At 43.5% G+C, this 12659-nt stretch overlaps 2 protein-coding genes across 3 annotated transcripts in view; one reads left to right on the top strand and one right to left on the bottom strand.

Annotated features, from left to right (window-relative positions):
* MED28 (mediator complex subunit 28) overlaps positions 1–6438 on the top strand; it is a 75781-nt gene extending 69343 nt beyond the window's left edge. Inside the window, exon 5 of the mRNA XM_079154270.1 lies at positions 6326–6438. The gene's annotated coding sequence lies outside the window, so the exon portion shown is untranslated. The remainder of the gene's footprint in view (positions 1–6325) is intronic.
* FAM184B (family with sequence similarity 184 member B) overlaps positions 1–12659 on the bottom strand; it is a 135593-nt gene that overhangs the window by 62401 nt on the left and 60533 nt on the right. For both annotated transcript variants that reach the window (XM_079154253.1, XM_079154254.1), the window contains exons 2-5: positions 6257–7015; positions 5407–5542; positions 4014–4141; positions 3291–3497 (exon numbers count right to left, since the gene is read on the bottom strand). In XM_079154253.1, the coding sequence (XP_079010379.1) occupies positions 3291–3497; positions 4014–4141; positions 5407–5542; positions 6257–7015 (1230 nt within the window). The remainder of the gene's footprint in view (positions 1–3290; positions 3498–4013; positions 4142–5406; positions 5543–6256; positions 7016–12659) is intronic.

Raw genomic sequence — 12659 nt, 5'->3', positions numbered from 1 at the left:
ACCCCTAATTACCCAATTACCTTGCACAAGGTTCTACCACCAAAAGTCACTACCACCTCCCAATACTATTGCACTGAGGACTAAGTCTCCAGCACATGGGAATACATTCAAATCACATCCAAACCATAGCAAATTTTAAGGGAACAACAACTGAGCAATCACAGAAATTTAGAAGCAGAGATCTCAATTGGGGTTTTAAGGGAAAACATGACAACCTTTTTCAAGAAGAAAAAGTACTTGTTAATAATGTATTTACAATAAAGTTCACAGTGCATGCAGTTTGTACATAGTCTCAAATGTCACTCAGAATCAGTCATTGGCAATAAGAACAACATTAATACTGATCAACACATATAGCAAAGCTTAATTAGCACTAGAGCAAATGCTACTCTAGATTTACCTTAAGCTTAAAAACAAGTCTAGAAATGCTAACTTTTATGTTGTATATGTATTCTCCATGATAAAAGATAAATCTGAAAAGATGTTTCACAAGTAATTTAACTGCTAGTCAAAATGAAAGTCAATACAAAAGGCTGACAACAAAATACAGATTTTTAACATTTCAATGACCAGCATTCAAAGATTACTAAATATGTAAAGCAATGAAACATGATTCATAATCAGAAGAAAAATCAGCAATATAAAAGATTCAAAAATTATAAAAATTAGGACTTTAAAAGAATAATTATAAATATGCTCAAGAATCTAAAAAAGCATTATGAGAAGACAAAAAAAACTAAGAACAGAATGAAATTTCTAGAGCTGAAATACATGATATCTGAAGTAATAAATGTACTGAATTAGCTTTAGAAAGACTGGATGATGCAGAAAACAACATGCATGAACTTGAAGACAGTGCAATAGAAACTATCAAAATTAAAGCACAGAGAGACAAAGAATCTGAAAATAAATGGATAGGGTCTTGAGACTTGTGGGACAATATCAGAAGAGGGCAGAGCAGAAAAAAAAAGAGAAATAATGTCTTAAAATCTCCAAACTGCATCAAAACTATAAACCTACAAGTTCAAAGAAACTTGAGCAGAAAATAGAAAACAAAAAACCAAACAAACCCAGTGAGTTTTATTCAATCGGTGTCAATTAGGGTCAGATTTGGCCATCGGGTAACTAGAGCAACCTGTAATCTGGAAAAGAACTGTACCTCCTGCCAACCGTGACTCAGAATGGGAAAAGCATTGGTCTCTTGGTCTAAAGAATGGATTTGTGCAACTGGTCATAGCTCACAGGAAGAAAAATGCTTCCAATACAGCTGTCTACCCTTCCAAGGGCTTGGGAACCAAGGGCTCTGGTGCCAGGCTGTCAGGTTTGAATTGTAGCTCCAACACCTACTATCTGTGAGACCTAATACACCACATCTTTGATCCTGCTTCCTTATCTCTAAAATGGGAATATAAGTACCAATTTTATAATACTGCTAGAAGGATTCAATGTGTTTAAGTATTAAGTAGAAAGTATAATGGGTACTAGGCAATATTTTTATTCCACATGATGCTATTAAACTTTCACTACATACTGTATACTGAACTAAGGGTTTATATGCAATATAATATTTAATTGGCATAACAAATGTTCAAAGTATTTATCTCCATTGTAGTGTTCAGCTTTCAGAGAGGCTAAGTGACCTATTCATGGTTACACAGCTTGTGGAAGAGTCAATACTTAGGCCCAGGAGTAGCCTGGGTCTTTCATGAGATCATGTATTTATTCAGTACATATGTATTATGTACTTCACTACTCCTAACCACCACACACAACTGTGTCCCACAGAGATACATGACTATCTCTCAGTGAACACCTGGTGCTGGAACTGTACCTTCTTGGCTTATAAACAAGTTTTCTCAGAAGCATTAAACAAGCATCCACCCACATTCATAATAATATTGATCCACATTTCGTTCTTTTCCTGAAATTTCCACGTTGTTGCTTTTCCTGGCAAACAACAGAGATGAGGCTTCACAGGCCTTCTCTGCAGAAGAGCTGTCTCTGCTGTGGAGGGGGGTGGAGCAGCAGAGACTGTTTTCCCTTTCTGGACCTACCTACTGCCATCAGGGCCCAGGCGCTGGGAGATGATGTGCATCTTCAAATAAATCCTCTCATTTATTCCCCACAGTACTGTAAGATGTTGTTATTCTCCTCATCCATCTCATAGATGAGAAAATTCAGGCATGTAGAATTTCCCTCTGGGAGGGCCCAGATTAAGTAGCTCACCTTGGGTGAGCTTGGGTGTCGAGTGGAGAATAAATTATTGCTTTGAATTCCTTAGCCTTGGACAGCTTAACAGCCACATCTGGGAATTTTTCCATGTGAAGGTATAGAAAGACACACCCATTTGCAGGCGGGCGCTATTAATGGGGCTGATTCCATGCCTGACATGGAATTTATGAGTTTGATAGCTTTGAATTTAGATGCCTGCTAGCCTTGGGTGAGAGATACCAGTGTGCCTAAACGGTCTTGAGGCACCAGCTGCCTGGAGGAGGAAAAATTACTGCACAAGGGATTAGGCCCCATCAGGTCAATTTCCCACCGCTTCTCACCTCTTACTTATTTTAAAGAGCTTTTCCTAACAAAGAATTCCTTTGATGTGTTTCTCTATAAAATAAAGGTTGGTGGGCTTTCTCTCTTTGTTAGGATCAGACCCATCAGGTCTTTTCCACTTAAACTACATTTTTCGGGTCCTTTGTTTTCATTTCTTTTTTTAAAATATTTTTAAGTTGTCAGTGGACCTTATTTTATTTATTTATATGCGGTGCTGAGAATCGAAACCAGTGCCTCACACATGCTAGGCAAGCGCTCTGCCACTGAGCCACAACTCTAGCCCTGTTTTTATTTCTTAATACTATTTTTTCAGTCTTTTATTTTCAGCCGGCCCACATCTCCAGACAGTTACTGATTTCCCTCCCGGTTAAGGACCAGATGAAAGCTGGGTGGGGATTTGGACCTAGGTAGTCTTTGAGGCCTGAGTTTTGGGTTGCTGGAATTTCTATATTTTTTTCAGGATGAGCAGAGAAGGATTTCCCTAAGTTAAATAAGTGCTCACAGAACACAAGTGCACCCCATGTCATCAACTCCGGGTCCTGTTGTCTCACGATGGATCTCAGGGGTGTCTCTTGATCAGACCAAAGTCCCTGAACTCCCTGAGGGCAGGAGCTCAGTTAATGTTTGGGCAAGGAAAGAAGAAACTAAAGAGGAAAGGAAGGACGTGGGACGAAGGAAAGGAAGGACGTGGGACGAAGGAAAGGAAAGGGCCTTAGGGCTGTGGAAGAGGTTCTCACCTCCTGCAGCTTCTTTCTTTCAGCCTCTACAGATGAACGAACCGCTTTGATTTCCACCGTGTGCTTCTTCACCATGTCTTCCAGGCGCTTCACCAGCTGGTCTTTGAGGTGTTTCTTCTCTTCTTCAGTCTGATGTTTGATTTTACGAAGGTTTTCTTCATATCGTTGCTTCACACTTTGCGTCTCAACGCCTGCATCTTTCTTGGTCTATGGAAAGAAATGGGACTTTGTACAGTTATCCAAGGAATTACTACTTCTCTTCCATGCAAGTCTTGCAACATTTAAATATGCATATATCAGAAAGTGAATAAATTTTACAAGACTATATATTTGATAATCGTAAAAGACTTCACTCTGTCACTATTGGAGAGGGGCTCTTTGGAAGGGGTATATATTGCCACAGGATTAGATGTTCCAGACCTTATTATACTAGCTTCTAAAGAATGCCTTGTTTGTATTGATTGGGAATAAGGAGTAGAATCCTAAACAATTTTCAGTTTCCCAGAAGCTGACATAAAAGTTAGGAGAATGCTGCTACATGTCCCAGTGCCTTAATTCCAAATGACAAGGGGTTGACAGGAAGCTGGTTAAAACTCCACTCTTGCTTCTACTCTTGAAATCATGGAATGTGCTGGTTCCGAGTGATTGGGGAATGACGTCTACCTGAAACTCATGCCAGCAGAGCCTTCTGTGACTTTCCCCTCCCCAGGGCTCAGATACTACCTGTGTATCTGCACCTCCTTTGGTGCGGGAACACTCCTTGGGACAGCTTTGATCCTGCTGAGGGTGAAGACTGTGGACCTCCAAGATGTTCACTTCCCCCAGAACTTCATTCTCAGGCTTCACGCCATCTGCAAGCATGAGTTTCAACATCATCTGGGATGTTCTTAACTTTGCCCTTGTGACCAGGGCTTTCTTCAGGCAGGTCCCACACTCTGCTAGTCAACCATTTTGGGGACCACTCCCCTACTTAATCCCTGCTCCATGCTCTGCTGGTTCTCAGGAACAGTGAGGGTAGCAATTCTCATTTTTGCTCAAGCAGTATTCTAAGCTTAATTCATTGCGATATGTTCCCTTCCTAAATGAGTAATCTCTGTTTTTTTAGTTGCACTTTTTATTGGTTAAAAATATCCAGCATGGGGCTGGGGATATAGCTCAGTTGGTAGAGTGCTTGCCTCACAAGCACAAGGCCCTGGGTTCAAATCCCCAGCACTGCAAAAAAAAAAAAAAAAAAAAAAAAAAAAAATCCAGCATGTTCCCCAACATATATATGTATATTCATTGGGAATTAAAAGGTTGAGGAAAAAACATAACGAGAACCAATAACTTTCCCCTCCTTTCCCTGAGGTGCTCATGCCCTGTTTTTGAGCACCTCAAGTGTATACCTTCAACATCCTTCTGGTTCCGACTTACATGTCCTCCATCTCACATTTCAGCCTGTAGCAATTTCTTCTATCCAGACTCCTTATCCCCCTGCTGCCTGTGCCAAGCCCCTGATGCCATTGGCTATAATGTAACATTCCCATAAGCTCCCTGAAGGCAAAGCCCACATTTTGTGCCTCTGTTGTCAAGCTGTTCACACTGCAGGTATTCAGGAACTTTCTGATGAGAGAGCCTAGTGGAAGGCACTTGGGGTCAAATATTCTGAGCTACACACACCAGATTTACCACTGACCATTTGGTTGACCTTGAAATAGCTGCTTATCCTTTCTGAGCCTCATTTCTTCATCGCCATATGAAAAGTGGAAAGCCTATCTTACAAAATTATAGGGACAACCCAATAATGTAACTGTATGAAATAATGTTAAAGTACAAAGTCCTGTCTAAACATGGAGGGGGAAAGTATGTGCCAAGAAGGTGCTCAGATGGGGAAATATTTGGAGGCAAAGGGTCTTTTCACATCACACCTTTTAGGTGTCTGGCTCGTGCGAGTTCCAGGCGAAGCAGCTCCAGGTGTCAGTTCACCTGGCCCTGCAGGGAGTAAACTCAACCAACCAGATGAAACAGCCCTGCCCCTCCTCCCTGCTCCCTCAGTAGTCTCAAGGCTGCCAGAAGAACCAGGCCCACCCAGCAGCCAAGCGCCAGTCTTTAAGGGACTTGTTCCAGGGCATCTCACCAGTTCTCTGTGTCACATGACACTCCTGCAGCATCAGTCTGTCTTTGGCAACTGTCAGCTTCTCCCCAAGTTTTTTTGCAGTGCTCTTCAACTCTGAATTCTCTTGCCGAGCCTCCCTCAGCTGCACATCCAGGTCCTAGATAGACAGCAAGGTCTCAGTTCTTTGTAGAGACATGCTCTGGGTGCAGGGCAGCCGTTAGATCTGAAAGGTGGGTAAGTGCGCAGCAAGAGCTCTGAGTGGCTGGAGTTAGTGCCTCATGGTTCATCAAACGCCTACTCATTCTCTGATTGGTTGTGTGGCCCTGGGAACATTATTTAATCTTTTGCTAGTTAGGATTAAATGAGATTAAGTGTCTGGTACAGAAAAAAAACACTCAAGAAGTATTAGCAATACTAGCAGCTCTTTCCTTTTTGCGATGCTGCTCTGTGCTTTTGTGGTGCTCACACAACTGACTCATCGATGGAACACAAATGTCCTAAGGATTTTAGGGGAGACAAGTTGTAATGGAAAGAGCACACTTTTTTAGAGTTAGGCTGACCGGAGTTCAAAAACATTCACTGCATGTTCAGCAAGGTCAGTCTTTAAGCTTCTCAATTTCAGTCTTGTTTTTTCATCTGTAACCTGTAAGTCTCTAAGTTCTCAGAATAGGGACCAAGTCTAGCTCATCATGCACCCCCTGCGCATAACCCAGGGCCCAGCACACAGGTGTTCGATAAATAACGTGCTGAATGAACTTGATAGAGATAACACTTTACAGAAGTCAAGTGCTCGGCAGTGTCTTACACACAGTAGGTGTTCAAAATCAGCAGCCCATGAGCCCTGGGGGAGGTATGAATAGGGCCCTTTTACCTGAATCCTTTCCTTCAGCTTCTGGGCATACTTCTTCAGGTCACTTATCTTGCGACCCCTGTGCTCCAGGTCCCCTTCCAGCTTCCGGACCTGGGCCTGCAGGGCCGACTCCTGGGCCTGGAAGTTCTTGCGGAGGTCGGCCTCCTTCTCCTGCCACTGCCACAGGGCCTCGCTCACCGACTGCTGCATGGCCTTGCGGACGGCCTCGTTTTCCCGCTCGTAGGTGGCCTGCAGCTCCTCCGCCTTGCGGGCGTAGTCCTGGCTCAGCTGCTGGTTCTCAGCTCGCAGCCGTTCCACCTCCAGCAGCACCTCCTGCATCTCCGAGTCCTGGCCCGGCTCGGCCTTGGCATCCGGGCTCTCCTGGGAAGGCCGGCTCCACTGGGGGCCCTCGTGGCTCGCCAGGTGCAGGAGCCGCTTCTCGTAGTCGGCCTTGAGCTCCAGCATCTCTTTGGACAGCGTCAGGACGCGCTCGGCGTGCTCCGCCTCCACCCGCAGCTCCCTCTCTTTGGTCTCCAGCCTGCACGTGGCCGACTCGGCCAGCGCCTCCTGAGTCAGCCTCTTCTGCAGCTCCAGGGCGCTCTCCAGGGCCTGGATGCGCTGAAGAAGGGCCTCCTCTTCGTCACTGCCCCGGCCCTGTTCCTGCAGGACCCTCGCCTTGGTCTGGGCCACTGCGCCCTCCAGTTCCTCCTGGTGAGCTTCCCGCAGCGCCTCCATGCTGGCCTCCGCCTCGTCCTGGCGGGTGTTCAGGGCATAAATCACCTGCAGGAAAATCAGCAGAGCCCAGTTAGGACAAGGGGGCTGGGTGTGTGGGAGGGTGGCTGTGACCAGAGACGCTGCTCCCTCACGCTGGAGACTGAGGCAGAGCAGCACAAGCAGGGCCTGAAAAGAGGATCTGGGTGGCGACCGATTATTGAAAACTGCTCCCAGAAGCCAGCGAGGGAGCAGGGAAGGTGGTGGAAGCGAAGCCATCGACTGACATTGCCCAGAGATCTCTGAGAGGAAAATCCACAGGGGACTTTGAGAGGACAGCAGGAATCTAGGGAAGTTTTAAAGCAGAAGGTGATGTGATCTCATTAGTTCCAAAGGAACACTTTGGAACGCAAAAAAACAAAAAAACCTTAGGAAACCAAGTCTAGCAATATTCTCCACAGGCACAGGAAAAAAGATTCGAGAAAACTCAACATGGAAGGGAGACCCTCCTCGGTCTGACAAAGCTCATCTGTGAAAAATTCACTTGGCATCATCCTTGATGGTGAAAGACTTTTCTCAAACCAGGATCAAGGATGTTGACCCTTTCTATTTCTAAAACAAAAGAAAAAAACAAGTTTGCTGGGTGGAGAATGGAATGAAGGAACACAGAAACACAGGCCCCAGCAACAGGTAGCTGTTTACTGGGGTGGGAAAGACTAGGTGCAATAGATATGGAGAAGAAAACCAAGGATTCTCTTTGAATGTATTAAATTTGATATGCCTCTAGACATCCCGATGGAGAAGGCACCAAAACAAGTGGGTCCATGGCTCCTTTGGGTATTTAAAATGTTCTCCTAAAGAGCCCCCATCAGCTAAGGATATGAACAGATGCTTCACAGAAGATCTACAAGCAATCAACAAACATATGAAAAAATGTTCACCATCTTTAGTAATAAGAGAAATGCAAATCAAAACTACAACTAAGATTCCATCTCACCCCAATTAGAATGGCGATTATCAAGAATACAAGCAACAACAGGTGTTGGAAAGGATGTGGGGGAAAAGGTACACTCATACATTGCTGGTGGGACTGCAAATTAGTGCAGCCACTCTGGAAAGCAGTGTGGAGATTCCTTAGAAAACTTGGAATGTACCTACCATTTGACCCAGTTATCCCACTCCTCAGCCTATACCCAAAGGACTTAAAATCAGCATACTACAGAGATACAGCCACAGCAATGTTCATGGCTGCTTAATTCACAATAGCCAGATTGTGGAACCAACCTAGATGTCCTTCAATTGATGAATGGATAAAGAAACTGTGGCATATATATATATATATATATATATATATACAATGGAATATTACTCAGCTATAAAGAATAATAAAATTATGGCATTTGCAGGCAAATGGATAAAATTGGAGAATATCATGCTAAGTGAGATAAGCCAATCTCAAAAATCCAAAAGACGAATGATCTCACTGATAAGTGGATGATGACACATAATGGGGGGTGGGAGCGGGGCAAGAATGGAGGAAGGAGGGACTGTACAGAGGGAAAAGAGGGGTGGGAGGAGTGGGGGGAAGGAAAAAATAATGGAATGCATCAAACATCATTACCCTATGTAAATGTATGATTATGCAAATGATATGCTGTTACTTCCTGTATAAACAGAAACAACACGTATCCCATTTGTTTACAATAAAAATAAATAATAAAAAAAAAAAGAGCCCCCATCACATACATTCACACCGGTTTACCTATAGCCCTGGTTGGTGGCTGGTATTTCCTTATTCATGAGTCTGTCTACTGAACTAGACTATAATGTCATTCTCAGATTCCTACTAGTGTTTCATTCATGGTTTTCACACTGCATCTTTGTGGCCCTGAATTCCTTGGAGGTTACATTTCATTTCAGGGAGCCTGGTAGAAGCTAAGCAGATGGGAGCGCCCTCTTCAACCACAGAAGAATAGCATTTGCATTGATGATTCCCCAACAAGTAGTTTAGAAAAAAACAAAAGGTCTTCTGTTACTTTTTTAAAAAGTTGAAAGCTCGGAGTTTAGACATTTATAACACAGAGAAGAGATCAATCAGAAATATTATATGAGAGAAAGCTGTGTGTGTGTTTGCATGTACAAAACAAATAAGGTCAAAGAGCACCACAAGAGGTGGTATGTGTTACTAGATTTAATAATACTTTGCCTAGAGACTACAGATGTGAAGGAAGAGTAACAAACATCCAGGAAACAGCCTAATATCTTATTTTCCATTTTCTCCATGTGAGATAGCTATTGATTTTTTGTGTGTCTTCTACCCAGAATGTAAGCTCCATGAGAGAGGAGCTTGGTCTTCTCTGTTCATCACTCTTGGTCCCCAGCAGAAAAGGGTGCATGAAGGAATCAGAACTCCATCAGAGCTTGGTATCTTGTGAGGCCTTGGAAGAATAAGCCCCAGCCAAAGAATCATGAATTCAACTCTCTTCCAGGCAGGGACCAGAGAAACTGGCCTATTCACCCTCCCTGGAGGACACCATGATGAAATGAAGCTTCTATCTCCAGAACTCCTTTCTTTTTTTTTTTTTTTTTTTTGGCAGTGCTGGGGATTGAACCCAGGGCTTTGTGCTTGTGAGGCAAACACTCTACCAACTGAGCTATATCCCCGACCCCTGTCTCCAGAAGTCCTGTGCATCACTCTGTGCACAGGATTCAGTCAGTTTCTGGTGGTTTCTATAGCTTCCTAGTGATTCCATCCAAGAATGTATCTGGAGCTAAGCAAATGTTGAATTTGGTACCACATTGGTTGTAATTTGTGTTAATAATAAAGACCATTTTTATAGAATCTACCATGTGCTTTGTACATGGATAGAAACTATATATCCATTCATAATTTCAGAAAATTCCTATGGCAGTTCTGCAAATTTGGTGTTTTTCTTTCTGTTCTAAGATTGAGAATTTCAGTTTCAAAGAAGTTCAGTAACTTTTGCAAGGTCATAAATAAGAAAGTGCAATTCACTCAGAAGCACATACTCGCCACACTGGATCACACTGCATCTCGCTGCCTATTCAGCCATCTATTTCTTCATGGATTGACTATACATCTTGAATGGACCAAGTTCTGTGCTAGTCACTGGAGGTATATGCTGCTCAAAAAGACAATTAGATTTGTGACCTCAAAAATGAAATTCAGTGAGACAGATAGAAAATGGAAAGTTTCAATGCTTTCTTACAAGTAAGTGCTCTGAGAGGATTTAGCACCAGTTACTATGGAAACACAGAGGAAAGGGTCTGGTAGGAAGGAGACTGACTAGAAGAAGCAAGCCTTCCCCCTTCTTCATTGGGGTGTCCAATCCCCTTTTGCATGTCAGTTGCTGCACAGGTAAGAGTAGTTTCACGTCTGCATGTTGCTGCATAGTACTTGGTATGAAATTGAATGCACAGTACATTCATATTAAGTATCTGTTATGGGATTGTCACAAGTTATCATAGTTACTGCAAGGCTCAGCCACTGAGCAGAAACCGCATTCCTAGCCCCTAGCATTAAGCAGGACCATAGCCTAGTAGTTGCCAATGGAATTCAGGTGGCTGGAGTAATGCATGTCATCTTGGGGTCAGCACAGGCATAAAGATTAAGAAGGATGAGTATCCTTCACACGGCCTCTTTACCTATCTGCAGACAATGGAGAGGACTTAGAGGGAAGGTTAAGTTCAAGATGGAAGGCATCTGAGCCCTGAAGACCCAGTAGCACTGCCCGCTACTGGGAGGACATAAGCCAGATATCAGTTACCATGCTGAGACTGACCAGCTGGTGTTTATCTGTTACAGCATCTAGTAGTTACCCCAACATGTTGACAGTCCACAGGACCACTCCTAGGTTTTGTGACTCACTAAGAGGCATCACAGGATCCAGCATCTAGTCATACACATGGCTATGATTTCTTACAGCAAAGGACACAAAGTAAAATCGGCTAAGGGAAGGGGAGCATGGAGTGAAACCTGGAGGGCAAGCCAGGGGGAAGCTTCCCTCTCAGTGCAGTGAATTCACCTGTGAAGGAGTTGTGACAACACATGTGAAACATCAAGGAGGCTTGTCAAGAACTCAGCACCCAGCGTTTTTACTGGGGGCTCCTCTGGCAGGCAGCCTCTACTTGGCATGTGTCAAAGTTCCAAACTCCCAGAAGGAAAGCAGGTGCTCAGCACAGACCATGTTATTGGCACGTTTTAGGCACAGTGAGCAACCCTCATTAGTTTGAGTAGTGGGATCCTCTGGAAATTGAATAATTTCCCAGATGCTAGCTGAGGACCGACCCTGTAAGCAACCTGTTCTAAAATTCCCTATTCCTTCATCCCCATAGGGGCGATTTCAATTCCCTACCATGTTTCTTGAGAACTTCACTCTAATTACTGGCCCACTTCCACTCTCCTAGCACAAAGTATTGTTTCTTGCTTCTTGTAGGAGAAATGATAAAGAGCTTGGGTTACAGAGTTGGAGTCCCAGCTTCTTTGCTTCCTAGTTGGTGATCTTGGGCAGGTGATTCAACCCTTCTGGAGCCCAGTTCTCTGTCTGTAAAATGGGATTAACAATAATATCAACCTCCTAGGATTGGACTGAGAGCTAAATGAGGTAATGTACAGCAACATCTTACATCTAATGACTATATAACAAACACTACCTCCTAACATTTATTATCCTATCCTATCCAAAGAGAAAAGATGTGAGATGCTTAATTGTGGCTCAGCAAAAAGCCAGAGTATTTGGTAGTATTTAGTCTATTTTAGGAGCAGAATCCAGCCTGCTGTGGTTAAGAAAAAATGGAATTTAATGAAGGGAGATTATAGATGGGTGCTACTCTCTTCAAAAAACATTTGTGAAGGGAAGAGGGACAGAGAGAGTAGATGGCTAGATGGGAAACAAGACCAAATTGGGGGTGGAAGTAGGGGGAAAGACTGAGACTAGAGAAAGGCCAATAAGAAGAGTTCAGAAGAAAGGAGAGGATGCAAGAAAAATGGTATAATTCAAGGCAAATGAGTTTTAATTGAAACAATCAAGAAAAGATATAAGGGATTTCACTTCCTTTATAAAGCTTTTCTTAGCTCCTGCTTTAGTCTGTGACAAAATACCGCAGACTGATAAATAATAGAAATTTATTTAAAGTTCTGGAGGCTAAGAGTCCAAGATCAAGGTGCTGGCAGATTTGGTGTCTGGTAAGCACTGCTCTTTACTTCCAAGATAATGCCTTGTTGCTGTGTCCTGTGTGGCAGAAAGGACAAAAATGTCCTCATATGGGCAGAAAGGTCCAAACAGACTCCCTCAAGTCCTTTTATAAGGGTACTAATGCCATGCAGGAGGGTGGAGGTCTCATGTCATAAATACCTTTGCACTGGGCATTAAGTTTCCTCTTAAATTTTGGAGAGACCAACATTCAAACCATAGCAGCTTCCTGCAGATACAGAAAGTTATCATATTCACCTGTCTTCTCAGGACATGTTTGGGAAAAGCTGTTATGGCCCTTTCATGTCATATTATGGACATTGGGCCCAAGAAGTTGAACTAGAGTGAGAGTTTCCTAAGAGTAGGGATCTCAGCTCGTGTTTTCATAGCTCCTTGTGCACCTAGCACAGTGTCTGGCCCGATTCAGACTTTCAGGTGTTTAGCATTGGCTTGAAGGACACTGTGCCACATGAGTGTAGATCCCATTTGCCCCTGTAAGG

Source organism: Sciurus vulgaris (genome assembly GCF_902686455.1).
Source record: "Sciurus vulgaris genome assembly, chromosome: 9".
In the NCBI taxonomy this organism is placed as follows: Eukaryota; Metazoa; Chordata; class Mammalia; order Rodentia; family Sciuridae; genus Sciurus; species Sciurus vulgaris.
Note: the sequence above shows the minus strand (reverse complement) of the source record. Positions and strands in the feature narration are given on the sequence as shown.